The sequence below is a fragment of the Convolutriloba macropyga genome, chromosome 4 (genome assembly GCF_964194025.1).
Source record: "Convolutriloba macropyga chromosome 4, txConMacr16.3, whole genome shotgun sequence".
Classification (NCBI taxonomy): Eukaryota; Metazoa; Xenacoelomorpha; order Acoela; family Convolutidae; genus Convolutriloba; species Convolutriloba macropyga.
Genome location: NC_134471.1, coordinates 22,171,293 through 22,184,565, shown reverse-complemented (window position 1 = coordinate 22,184,565; position 13,273 = coordinate 22,171,293). Strand labels below are relative to the sequence as shown.

General features: G+C 35.2%; 3 protein-coding genes across 5 annotated transcripts in view; 2 read left to right on the top strand and 1 right to left on the bottom strand.

Annotated features, from left to right (window-relative positions):
• LOC142337513 (selenocysteine-specific elongation factor-like) overlaps positions 1–13,273 on the top strand; it is a 286,977-nt gene that overhangs the window by 163,892 nt on the left and 109,812 nt on the right. The gene's annotated exons all lie outside the window — the stretch shown is intronic.
• LOC142337514 (testicular acid phosphatase homolog) overlaps positions 1–13,273 on the top strand; it is a 265,886-nt gene that overhangs the window by 163,894 nt on the left and 88,719 nt on the right. The gene's annotated exons all lie outside the window — the stretch shown is intronic.
• LOC142338023 (acetylcholine receptor subunit alpha-type des-2-like) overlaps positions 4,742–13,273 on the bottom strand; it is a 28,762-nt gene continuing 20,230 nt past the window's right edge. The window contains exons 8-9 of the mRNA XM_075387657.1: positions 12,534–12,868; positions 4,742–4,747 (exon numbers count right to left, since the gene is read on the bottom strand). Of these exons, the coding sequence (XP_075243772.1) occupies positions 4,742–4,747; positions 12,534–12,868 (341 nt within the window). The remainder of the gene's footprint in view (positions 4,748–12,533; positions 12,869–13,273) is intronic.

Genomic DNA, 13,273 nt, shown 5'->3' with positions numbered 1-13,273 from the left:
TTCGAATGTCAAGTTTTATTGTATTAAACATGGTCTCGATGTTGCTGAAACTTTTGTCCTAAGCTAACATTCAATTAGATGAAGAAAAATTTGGGGGTGAGGTGGCCAGACTCCGAGAACCGCCTTCACACCATAATTTTTTAGGCTCAAAAGGCTCTAAGAGAACTTAATATCCTCTGGGTGTTATTTATTTATCTCGTTTTTGATGATTAAAAGTCAAAACATCAGACAAAAATTGTATAAAACAATAAATTGTATAAAAAGACAACGGGACTAATATAATTGCAAATAACTTCGTTTGAGAGCAATTCAAAAGTGAGAATAAATTGTCTATTTTTACTTTTCTATTTTCCTACACTGGATGTTTTACAATCATGAGCAGAATGTAGCTACCAGAATTTTTTCCACTGAGAAAAATAGTATTCAAACGAACTTATCTTCAATATGAATCTTTGGAATCTTTATTGAGATTTAAACGTAAGACTGGAATAAAAAAAGTTCAGAGTTTATTTATGAGTTCAAAAGTTTTTCTATTAGCCTATTTAATCGAATAAATTTACTGACATTTTTTTGGCACATTGTTTTCTCGACGACTTCAAAATAGCATTATTTTTTAAACACAACAAAATTCTTAAGCGCTTATTGTGCAAAACTCTTTCGCACTTATTGTGCGAAAACACGACCTGCCAGAGATTTAAAAAATATTAATTAGCCTCTCAAACATTATGCAGAAACACAAAAATGGGAAGACGGGAGTGTAAAGACGACATCTTGCATTGAGTCGCAGCATATGGTTTAAAGAGAGACAGACAACTAAAGTTATATTGAGAAAATCAAGGCAGAGAAGTTTTTTTTTCTTTGTTTAAACTTATATTTTTCAACGCTTTTTAGTAAAATGTTTTAGTGGTTCGACACTTTTATCAAAAGCAATATCTGTTGCAGCTTCGAATTTTTTTGGGGGCAAGAACTTTACGCTACCCTTGTTTTCCTTTTTAAAACAATTTTGGTCGATTAATAATTTTTGAGGAGATAAACAAAGAGATAAAATTAAAAAGCTAAGCCCTTGAAAAACTGGAATCGATTGTTAAAAAGCATTTTTTTAATATCTCGGGAAAGGAAAACAGGCTCAAAGTTCTCGACGTTTTCACTTTTGTTGCCTTTTTTACTGTCCAGAGTATCCAAGCTAACCCAATTCTACTTTTATTTCCTTACAATGTCCACCTTTCAATAGCTGATATCAACCTCTGGAGCAATTGTTTCATTTCTATTGGTTCTTCTTAAGTCAATGAATTCGGATGCTATTATTAGCAAGTTTTTTTTGAAGATCTGTTCACACAATTTCGAATAAAATTGGAATAGTTAAAATCAAACAGATGTCCTAATCCTATTTTCCCTAGAGAATTAATAAAAGCAAAAAAGTGAATCGTATCAGAGCGTGAAGTGTTTCTTTCTGATTGTAAGCTAGATTGAGAAAATATTTTTGAACTAATTTTTCTGTTTTTAAGAGCATATTTTTGGGTTCATATGCAGCAAATTTGCTTTCGTTTTCTCTGTTTTGTCCAATTCCATTACATGAAAAACGTGTTTCACAAGTGCATAATTTTAATGAATTGAGTCCCACATTGGCACAATAATTGTTTTTATGGTGTACAAAATATTTTTATATTTCATAGAATTTCGATATTTCTTCTTAGATTTTGTACGTCTTTTTTGAAGACTTTCTTTGACCTAACACCAAATAACATCAATCAGAGTTCCCCTGTAGCTTTATATTGAGACTTTTTTTGCTTGTTCCAGGTGTTTAGTTGATGTTAACCGCTTTTTTTTGAAGCACCATGTAATTTCAAAAATTGTTTTTTTTTTGTTTTTGTGCATTTTTCTTGTTGAGTTTGATATATCAACAGCTGGTCCCGATACTCGCAGTCCACTGTATTTTTTTGTAGAAGTTCAGTTTAGACTCTTTTATGATTTCAATTGACTGTTTCGGGTTGTTACGACCAACACTTTTTGCTTTCGATTAAGTATTTATCAAATTTTCAAAATTTAAAGGTTGTCGTTGCTCTTCTTCTCGTCTTAATAATCAGTTGCATCACTGATATTCAACATTTTGTCTCAAATTAACTCACTTAAAACCTTCAATTTATCGCTATGAGTTTTAGTGACACTTAAACTAATATGAAATTTAAGAGAATTTGCTGATTTCACCCTTTTTCATGTCCATGGCTTAATCTCAGTAATAGCATGTCACATTGAAATTTAAGGAAATTGTAAGGTAACCTAAGTCATTACTTCAACTGATACTTTTTTTGTTTTGAGTTGATGTAATTGTCAAAAAATATATATGGGATATCGCAAATATTGTTGAATTTTTTGTTGTCTTGTCACTTAGTCTATTTTTGACAGGTACCATCAACCTTTCCATAAACATAGAAGAAACTAGTTTTTTGGTTTCAGTCTTTACGTTAAAGTTTTGTGACTTTGACTCTTTTTCTTAACACAAAATTATGTACTCGTGAATTGTGAGATTATAAATTTTTCTGTTCCGCATTTGAGATTAAAACGACTGCTCATTGTCCATATCTCTTTTCTCCTCGTTTCCTCTTTAAAAAGGCTATTCAATGGCATGTAACACATTCCTATGAAGAGGATGTATAAGCAAAGTAGAGGATTTTTAAGTTTGATTTTTTTATGGTTACACTTTTTGACAACAATTTTCAATCAATGAATTTTGAAAAACCGTTATTTTGTTTCGATTTTTTTTGTTTTTTTTTTAAATTTGCAAAAGGAGAGATAATTTTAACTATGTTTATGCGTCATATATGTTTAGTCGTTCTTGTTTCAGCAGTTTTTTAATCCATTGAGATTGGATAGAGTTGAATGGTCTTATTTCTTAGCATAAAAAAAGCTTTTTGAATCGTATATCCGTGTGCAAATGTATACTGCCAAGCTTCTTTCAATTTGTACGCTTTGATAGAAAATTGAAAAGGATGAGCGATTACATAAAGATAAAAAATTTTAAATCTAATATCTAACAATTATCGTTCCACTGCCTTTTTGTTTCATATTGGAATGGTATATATTTTGATCATTATCTTTTATCAAATAATCTTCAGACGCTTCAATTTTGCTTTAAGTGCCTCTTTTTATGTCCTGCTTCAAATCTAAATGAACAAGTTTAAATGTCGTGCGATGCATTAAACACAGCGGTACCATTTTGCAACCAACTAGGACTAGGTACTTGAAAATGCAAAAATCAACAAATCTAGTTTTCCTACGTAACAATTCACGTAACTTCAAGTGGGCTTGAGGTTTTTTAAAGGCCAAAGTTAAAAGGTTTTTCACTTTCAAAACCCAATTTTCTGCTAAAATCAGAAGCGTAAAATTTTCCCCTTTTGTCATTGACCAAAAAGCAAGCCTTATTTATCACATAATTCATCAATCAGAAATTCCCGGAGCGTTAGTTAGTTGAAAGCTTGAATGCTGGTTTTGATAGCTAAAGTTAACCAATGCTTTTCCACAAATTAACACCAGGTAGGAAAAGTTATAAAAATACCATAAATGGGACTGATTTATTCCCTTCTCGGCTACTAATTCTATTTTGGTTAAAATTTGAAGGCCGGGTCATAAACAGAAAGCCAAACAAACATTTATGACAATTTAACCTCTACAACGCGAAGTCAAAACCATGATAAAGAATGCTCATGTACACGATATGATGTAATATGATGTTTGAAAGTATGATGAATATTTCGTGTCAACCAAAAAACGTGTCAAATTACAGGCCTTTTTTTCACTACGTGTCAAAATATAGCCCTATAATTTATGGACAGAGAATTCTCTAGAATTGTAATATTATGCGCTGATTTAGCCGACAGTCAACATAATCTAATTTTTTGAAACGCTTTTTTATTCCATTTGGTCGAGTCAATGCCCCTGGAACTTTATATGAATTTATCACAAACGAACATTGGATTACCACGCACGCAAATTACATTTATATATTTTGTCGGCTTGGCATAATTTCTAAGCTCATTTGAGGTAATTTAAATAAATTATAATGAGCGAGTAATTTAGCGCTTAGCCTATGAGAAACAAGAGCTTTACATTCTCCATCTCTGATTGGCTCTGATCTCGGAAGGCTATAAGTTGGTACGTCTGCCATATTCACTAGCCCTGATGTTAAGTTTGCTATTTGATGCGGAGTTTAGGTTTTGAGTACGGAATGAAAATTTTTACTCAAAATGATGGCTAAAATTTGAAGTTTATCGATGCGTAAGCTTATTTTTTTGAAGATAACGAAATATTTTCAAACTTTTTGGTAAAAAAATTATGACAATATTATTACAGTATTTCCTGATCAAATCTTTCTTATGTTTTTTTTTGGATAAACGTATCATAATCTGAAAAACCTCGGTTTTATCATCATTTTACAAAAAAGATTTGAGGTTTTTAAACTTTTATTGAATAAAATAGCCTGAAAAGTTAAATAATTTGGCGTCAAATAATTTTAAATCTTGGGTGACGATGACAAAACGAACTATAAAAATCAATTATTTTAATGTTGAACCGATGGAAAAAGCAAATTTTTGCAACTTCTGTGTTTAAGGCAACAAGTTCTAGAAAAGTAACAGCAACGCACAAGGAAAGTTGAAAGTTACGTTTTTTGTATTACCCACCAGGACTTGAGTTTCAGAGCTTTTCAGTGATAAACCAGCTCATTTCAGGAGTAAAAAAACTTAATTCAGTTCTGAAACATTGCATCTCCAGAAATTTTTAAAATTCTTAATGTACATTTTTCTTTCACTATGATAAATTTGAGGTCATAGAGTTGGCCCACGCTAAACTTATCCTGTATAGTCTGAAAATTGTTCATACCCCAAAAAAGAAGTCTAAGCAGAACAACGTCACACTTTTGTAGCTTATAACTGGTAAATACTATAGTAGTATAGGCACTGTTTATACTTAAGCTAGTTTGTAGGCAATAAACGCAAGGCTTATTTAGCTTAGTGGCTACTTGTTGCGCAAATTAAATGTTGCAAGTACCCACGCGGAAGTTCGAATAGCCTATAAACCAAACCCTGTTGGCAAGAGTTAAGCTGAACATAGAACTTTTCATGAAGTAAATTTTACTTAAAAGTCAGACGGGCCATTATAAATTGTGACATGATCAGAGTACTGGTCATCCTAAAAACAAAATGTCTTTAGACTGATCCAGCGATGATTTGCTCTTCCACCAACCTCTGGGCAATACCTGCTTTCTTTTTAATTTCAGCAATCAAGTTGTTATCAGTGTAAAAGATTCCATGATTTATTATTATGAGAAAAATTCCGTAATTTTTGCAGTATATAATAAAATTCCGCAGCACTCACCTGAAATGTCGTCACTTATAAGCTCAAAATTTCTCCTAACGAATTTTGTTTATCTTGGGAGTTTTTGGGAAATTATGTGCGGAATAAGGAAAAGCCACAAAATTCACTAAATTTTTCCATACAAATGTAAATGCAAAATTGATTCTATCGTTGTTAGTCAATTGGTTTCTAATCGTAATTTTGGATCGATTTACTTTAAAAAAGAAAAATAACTAAAATTGGACTGCTCAAAAATATCCTTTTGGAGCTTTAAAAAAGTCAGATTCTTGCTCTTAAGATTTTCAGTTTCCTGACAGCATCTGAGTTAAGTTTTCTCCAGTATTTAAATAAATTTTCCTTTAAAACATGTCAAAAATCAATCTTTTTTGTATCTGCTTTTTCGACATTTTTTATTAAATTTCAGTTGGTATGAGGTCAGAATTGTGAAGCGGTATTTTGTTTTGAAAGCGGTTTTTAATCTTCGTTTTATATACAGGAGGCTCTAAATGTTGAAAACAAAATTTTAAAATTGAATTTTCCTCGTTCTTCAAAATTTTCAATTAACCCAGAGCACTTGCCTTGCACTTGCACTTGCTCCGACATTCATGTACGAGAATTCTACTGTCCTTTTCATTTTTCATTCCATTGCGCCCCAGAAATAAATGATGGCTTGTTCATGTCTCTTTATCCAGTTCATGATTCGTTTCCATGTATATTAGAATTGTAGTGCTTATTTCTAGGGCCAATTTTTTCCATTGATTTTGCTAAAACCGATAATTCAAATTGGCGTTTTTTTTCCAAATTGGCGTTTAAACATTTTTCAAATTGGCGCTTGAATTTTTTACGGCAAGATATCTAACATCTGTTTTCTGTTCCATTTTGAAAAAAAGTCTCAAAAATTAGGACAAATAGGTAATCTATATGGTCGAGGTTTAAGATTTCAAACGTAAAAATTGTCGAAACTTAATTGGAGACAAGAACTCAAAAAGCCAGCCCGGTTCTTTTTATACCATTTTTTCCAAAAAAATTTGCAATGAGATGCACGTCTTGGAATAATATACCACTGCTGACTTTCTTTTCAAATTCTAAAACTTGCAAGATTCGCAAAGTCTCAAAACATTTTGGCTGGAAATCGACAGCTTGTGAGTCGAGTGTGAGACAACATTTTTGCCTTTGACTTATGCAAAATGAAGCATACAGACAAAAAAAGAAATTATGTAGGAAATTTTGGCAACTGAAAGCAAATCAAAAGTGCTTCTGATTTGCCAATGCTCAGAAGTGACTTATCCCGAGTCTTGATTTAAGCCAGGTCTTTTTGTTATCGAGTCGAGTCAAGACTTACCGGTTACTGTCACGAATCTTCTAAAATTTGCAACTTAACTTCTGGTTTTACTGCGGACGTTCTATAGAACTTTAGTCAATGAGAACTCTGAGAGAACCTTTATTTTTAGTTAAAAAAATGCCAGTTTCTCATAATTTGTTTTTTTTTCATTTTTTCTGATTCTTTTTAGTTTGCATTTTTTCTTGGCTGCTGAAGGTCAAAAAGTTGAATCTGGAGGATACGAATCTGAAACGAGAAACACTCAAAGCGATATTGCGTCAGTGTAGCTCTCTGAAATGAACTTCTTGAACCTTTCCACAATATACTGCATTTTTCCTTCTAGTTTTTTGAATTTTTTTTGTCCATTACATTAACTGCTAAAATTATTTGTGACTGCTTTTGTAACACTCTTTCTGACAAAAAAGACTGCAGAATAGGACCCCTTAGACCCCTTTCTCTGTTCGCCCAAACTTCCAATAAATTTTTTCCCTACCGCTTGACCATTATAAAACGATGAGACGCACTTTAATTGTTCCGACCCCTCTAGAGGGGGGAGAGGAACTCTTTACTCAAATGGGTTTTTTTTTGCTCAGACAATTTTGGTCGATCGATATATTCATCGCAAAGAGTTGAGACTGGTATCGTTAGAAAGCTCGTCCAATGTAGAATATGGAATTAAAAAGATTTATCTGATTTTTATTTTTTTACAGGGAATTATATAGGATTTTAAGATTTTTATTTATTATATTAAGATTTTTAGAAAACAGAGTGAATTCCGTTGATTTTATTCACATTTGCCGGAATTTTTTACTAAAATTTCGTCATTTTTGCTAAAATGCGTTAAAATTTTTTAGGAACCTGTTGTTGATTTTATTCTTAAAGACAAAAAATAATGTCGAATATTTTTATTTAATTTTTTGTCAAAATTTCTGGCTAAATAATTCAAAATTGAGACTTCATCAAAAACACCACGTAAAAAATTCCTTTAGTCCACTTTGATTGAATTTGCAGAAAGTACACACCCAAGCACTACTAACACAACCTTTGTAGACGCAAAAAGGAGGCTATTTCTGCTTCAAATTCCGTTGAGAGTGCTCTGTAATTAAAACTTTGCCGTTTTTTGCTAACTTTACTCGTTAATTATCAAAAACGCAGCATTTTTTAAATTTTTAACTAACAAATTATCTATATCTATAGCATTCGACAAAAATAAGTGTTCTTAATGGTCGAACAGCATTAGCAGGGCTAGTTTTGGAACATCTTGGACTCTTACAACCCAAAAATAATTAGGATTGTAATCAATCGGTTTTTTTTAAATTAAATTAGTCGATCTTTTTTTAATATAAATTAAAGAACAGAACATTTCAAATCAAAGCTCTGAAGAAAAAAGGCACTATATGGTGGAAGGGTTCAAGAAGTTCATTTCAGAGAGTGATATACTTTTTATACTTTTTATACAGAGCGTGATATACTTTTTAGTCGCCATGAATTGAAACACATACATAATCACGCACAACTAAATGCTCATTTTATATTGGAAGTATTAAAGAAACTTATATACAACTTATGGACAATAGATAACAATGTGAACAATTAGCCTGCTTAATGTATTTAATTTTAAATAAGGGGAAATGTTATTACTAGGTTAAACGAAAATTCGAGAAAGAAAGATTTTTTTATCAAAGGTTTATTTATCTGTTTTCCAAATTTCTGTTGCCTGAAGCGCAATTTTTGGTCCATTTCCGACGAATCGGAACATTATGTGCAAATTTACTTGAACGCCCCACCCCCTTGTTCATTTAGTTAACTGTCATACAATGACAATAATTTCGTTATTTGTGCATAATAGTATGTGCATTAAGTGGAAAAAATTGTTCAATCAGTCTGTTGAACTTTAAGCGAGGTTCGAAATTGAGCTCAAAAACATAATGATTAAAAACAACTTCACGTGATCTTCTGGTCACTCGGTTCATCACAGCTCACTTTATCAAAATTAAAAGATTAATGACCCTTGAAGGAAGGAAATCTTTCTATTAAAAGGCCCTCACTATATGCGTTACTAATATAAATTCATCGCAGCTCAAGTTTCACTTCCTAAAAGGTCAGATTCAATTTCCACTGCTGACTTTCTTTTCAAATTCTAAATTTTGCAAGATTCGCAAAGTCTCAAAACATTTTGGCTAGAACTCGACAGCTTGTGAGTCGAGTGTGAGACAACATTTTTGCCTTTGACTTATGCAAAATGAAGCATACAGACAAAAAAAGAAATTATGTAGGAAATTTTTGCAACTGAAATCAAATCAAAAGTGCTTCAGATTTGCCAATGCTCAGAAGTGACTTATCCCGAGTCTTGATTTAAGCCAGGTCTTCTTGTTATCGAGTCGAGTCAAGACTTACCGGTTACTGTCACGAATCTTCTAAAATTTGCAACTTAACTTCTGGTTTTACTGCGGACGTTCCATAGAACTTTAGGCAATGAGAACTCTGAGAGAACCTTTGTTTTTTGTTAAAAAAATGCCAGTAGTCTCATGATTTTTTTTAATTTTTTTCTGATTCCCTTTAGTTTGCGTTTTTTCTTGGATGCTGAAGGTCAAAGTTGAATCTGGAGGATACGAATCTGAAACGAGAAACACTCAAAGCGATATCGCGTCAGTGTAGCTCTCTGAAATGAACTTCTTGAACCTTTCCACAATATACTGCCTTTTTCTTTTTAGTTTTTTGAAATTTTTTGTCCATTACATTAACTGCTAAAATTATTTGTGACCGCTTTTGTAACAATCTTTCTGACAAAAAAGACTGCAGAATAGGACTACTTAGACCCCTTTCTCTGTTCGCCCAAACTTCCAATAAATTTTTTCCCTACCGCTTGACCATTATAAAACGATGAGACGCACTTTAATTGTTCCGACCCCTCTAGAGGGGGGAGAGGAACTATATACTCAAATGGGTTTTTTTGCTCAGACAATTTTGGTCGATCGATATATTCATCGCAAAGAGTTGAGACTGGTATCATTAGAAAGCTCGTCCAATGTAGAATTTGGAATTAAAAAGATTTATCTGATTTTTATTTTTTACAGGGAATTATCGAGGTTTAAGATTTTTAGAAAACAGAGTGAATTCCGTTGATTTTATTCACATTTGCCGGAATTTTTTAGTAAAATTTTGTCATTTTTGCTAAAATGCGTTAAAATTTTTTAGGAACCTGTTGTTGATTTTATTCTTAAAGACAAAAAATAATGTCGAATATTTTTATTCAATTTTTTGTCAAAAATTCTGGCTAAATAATTCAAAATTGAGACTCCATCAAAAACACCACGTAATAAATTCCTTTAGTCCACTTTGATTGAATTTGCAGAAAATACACACCCAAGCACTACTAACACAACCTTTGTAGACGCAAAAAGGAGGCTATTTCTGCTTCAAGTTCCGTTGAGAGTGCTCTGTAAATAAAACTTTGCCGTTTTTTGCTAACTTTACTCGTTAATTATCAAAAACGCAGCATTTTTTAAATTTTTAACTAACAAATTATCTATATCTATAGCATTCGACAAAAATAAGTGTTCTTAATGGTCGAACAGCATTAGCAGGGCTAGTTTTGGAACATCTTGGACTCTTACAACCCAAAAATAATTAGGATTGTAATCAATCGGTTTTTTTTAAATTAAATTAGTCGATCTTTTTTCAATATAAATTAAAGAACAGAACATTTCAAATCAAAGCTCTGAAGAAAAAAGGCACTATATGGTGGAAGGGTTCAAGAAGTTCATTTCAGAGAGTGATATACTTTTTATACTTTTTATACAGAGCGTGATATACTTTTTAGTCGCCATGAATTGAAACACATACATAATCACGCACAACTAAATGCTCATTTTATATTGGAAGTATTAAAGAAACTTATATACAACTTATGGACAATAGATAACAATGTGAACAATTAGCCTGCTTAATGTATTTAATTTTAAATAAGGGGAAATGTTATTAGTAGGTTAAACAAAAATTCGAGAAAGAAAGATTGTTTATCAAAGGTTTATTTATCTGTTTTCCAAATTTCTGTTGCCTGAAGCGCAATTTTTGGTCCATTTCTGTCGAATTGGAACATTATGTGCAATTTTACTTGAACGCCCCACCCCCTTGTTCAGTTAGTTAACTGTCATACAATGACAATAATTTCGTTATTTGTGCAAAACCGCGCAATTTCAATTGAGTCACTTCTTCCGTGACAAAAAGAGGCTAGTTATATGGCATGATGTGGTGAACAATTCATTGTCCCGTCATCGCAGTAACAACAATAAGCCTTTAACACCTTCGCAGCTTATTGAAGTGCTTGAAAACTATCAGGAGCGCATAGAAGCTATTGTGTATTGCCCCAGAGAGGGAACTCCTGATATTTCTGATCAGCTCAAGTGTAGTACTCTAGTTACCATACATTTAGTGAAAGACATTGTGTCTAGACGTAAACAGAAAGATCTTAGTTTACTCAAAGAGTACAGAGCTTTACACCAAAGGCCTGCGCTTGAGCTGAAAACACTGACCATAGTCTTAGCTCATAAGAACAACCTCCGGTCCTTGATAACACGCTCACGACCGAAGAAACTTTCAAAGCGCCGTCGTAAAACGCTTCGCACCCGTCATGCGTTCGAGGAGGCGGAACTCACACAAGCCTTTGATAACCTGAATGTCACTTAGTCTTGCGCTGTTTTGGGAGTCTACCCGCTGACTGGCGGTGTGACTTAGTTAACTCACGAGTTACGGGTTAGTTTGTGGTTGGTTCTCTCCGATAGCGCTTTACTAAACGTTTCGCTCTCCCCATTCTTCGAGTTTTTCACCACCGTCCGTTCTCCGCAGGTTATCTGGTTTCATTTTCCGTTTCCGTCTTTTTTGTTTCCGTGTCACCTTGTTTCTTACTATCCCCCGTTTATTTGTTGTATGATGTAGTATATTGAGTTTTGCTGTAGTAAAAGTTCTTTCTGCTAGTATGCTGGTTTGTTGTTTAGTCTCGTTCCTTGCTAGGGTGTGACTTAAGTTCATTCTGGAGTTACGGCTGGTTTGTTTCGTGACTTTCACCACACTGGTTTGCTAGCAATTTGTTGTAGCTTTAATAATTTTTGTAGTATGCACTTTTGTTGTCTGGGCAGGGTGGTTTGCTAGGGTGTGACTTAAGTTTGTTCTGGAGTTACGGCTAGTAAAGCTCCTGACCTTTTCGACTTTTGGTTATACTACACTGTGGCCGTAAATTGTTTCATGTTTGATGTTTTGTTGCCGTTGATAAAGCCCCCATAATGCTTTGTGCTAGTTTACCTGGCAGTAGCTCCTCTCCTTCTTTCTAGGGTGTGACTTAAGTTTATTCTGGAGTTACGGCTAGCTTGTTTGGTTGAGTTTGTTGCTGTGGTCTGTTAGCATCGATCTTCCCGCCTCCTCGCTTGGGGTTTCCGCCCCGCCCGTGCCAGTTTTCCCGTTTCGTCGCGCGCCATCCGCCCGACGTTTCCGCCCCGCCCGTGCCAGTTTTCCCGTTTCGTCGCGCGCCATCCGCCCGCCTTTTCCGCCCCGCCCGTGCCGTTTTCCCGTTTCGTCGCGCGCCATCCGCCCGACTTTTCCGCCCCGCCCGTGCCGTTTTCCCGTTTCGTCGCGCGCCATCCGCCCGACTTTTCCGCCCCGCCCGTGCCGTTTTCCCGTTTCGTCGCGCGCCATCCGCCCGACGTTTCCGCCCCGCCCGTGCCATTTTCCCGCTTCGTCGCGCGCTTTTCGCCCGACGCTCCCGTTTGTCCGTCCGGTTCCCCGTTGCGTCGTGCGTTAATCGTTCGGCGTCTCTTCCCGTCCGTCCCGTCTCCCGTTCTGCCCCCTTTTCGTTTTTCGGCCTGACATTCCTTGCATGTATTACGATTGGCGAAATTCTTGAAACCGCAGGAACAGTTCCAATCTCCAGGTCTCCCGCGATTTCCACCACCATCAGCTCCACCGCCAAATCCCCCGGCTGAACTAGCGCCTGCACCCTCAGGTCGACTCTCTCTGCATTTTCTGCATGAGGTACGATCCATAAAGTTGGTCGATCCACAGGAGCATGTCCATTCTTCCCTCTGCTCCCGAGCTGCGCCACCTTCAGATTTTCCTCCAAATCCACCTCGGTTTCCCCCGAATCCGCCTTCACTCTCGTCATTTCCTCCGAAGCCACCTCCTCCAAAACCACCCTCGGCTTTTCTTCCAAATCCACCTCTGTCTCGTCCGTCCCGTCTCCCGTTCTGCCCCCTTTTCGCGCTTCCTGCGCACCGTTCTTTCTTTCTTTCGCCGGGTACTATTGTACTCGACGAACATCTTTGCTCTTTGGCGGTTTGCTAGGCAAATCGTCACACTAGGGTTCGGTATAACCCATTTGTGTTGTGCTGTTGCATGTGTGTGTACGTTATACTAGTACCAAATTAAACTTGTGGTTCCTGTTTTTCTTAAGATCATGACAACATTGCAGGACAAATTCAACAAACTTTATAGCGCAAGAGCAAAATTAGAGGCTGAACTTAATAACATCTATGGGGAAATTAACAATGCTGTTGATAAGCAAGACAGGAAAGTTAAGATCGAACGTCTGATTGTGAAGTGCAAAGATGC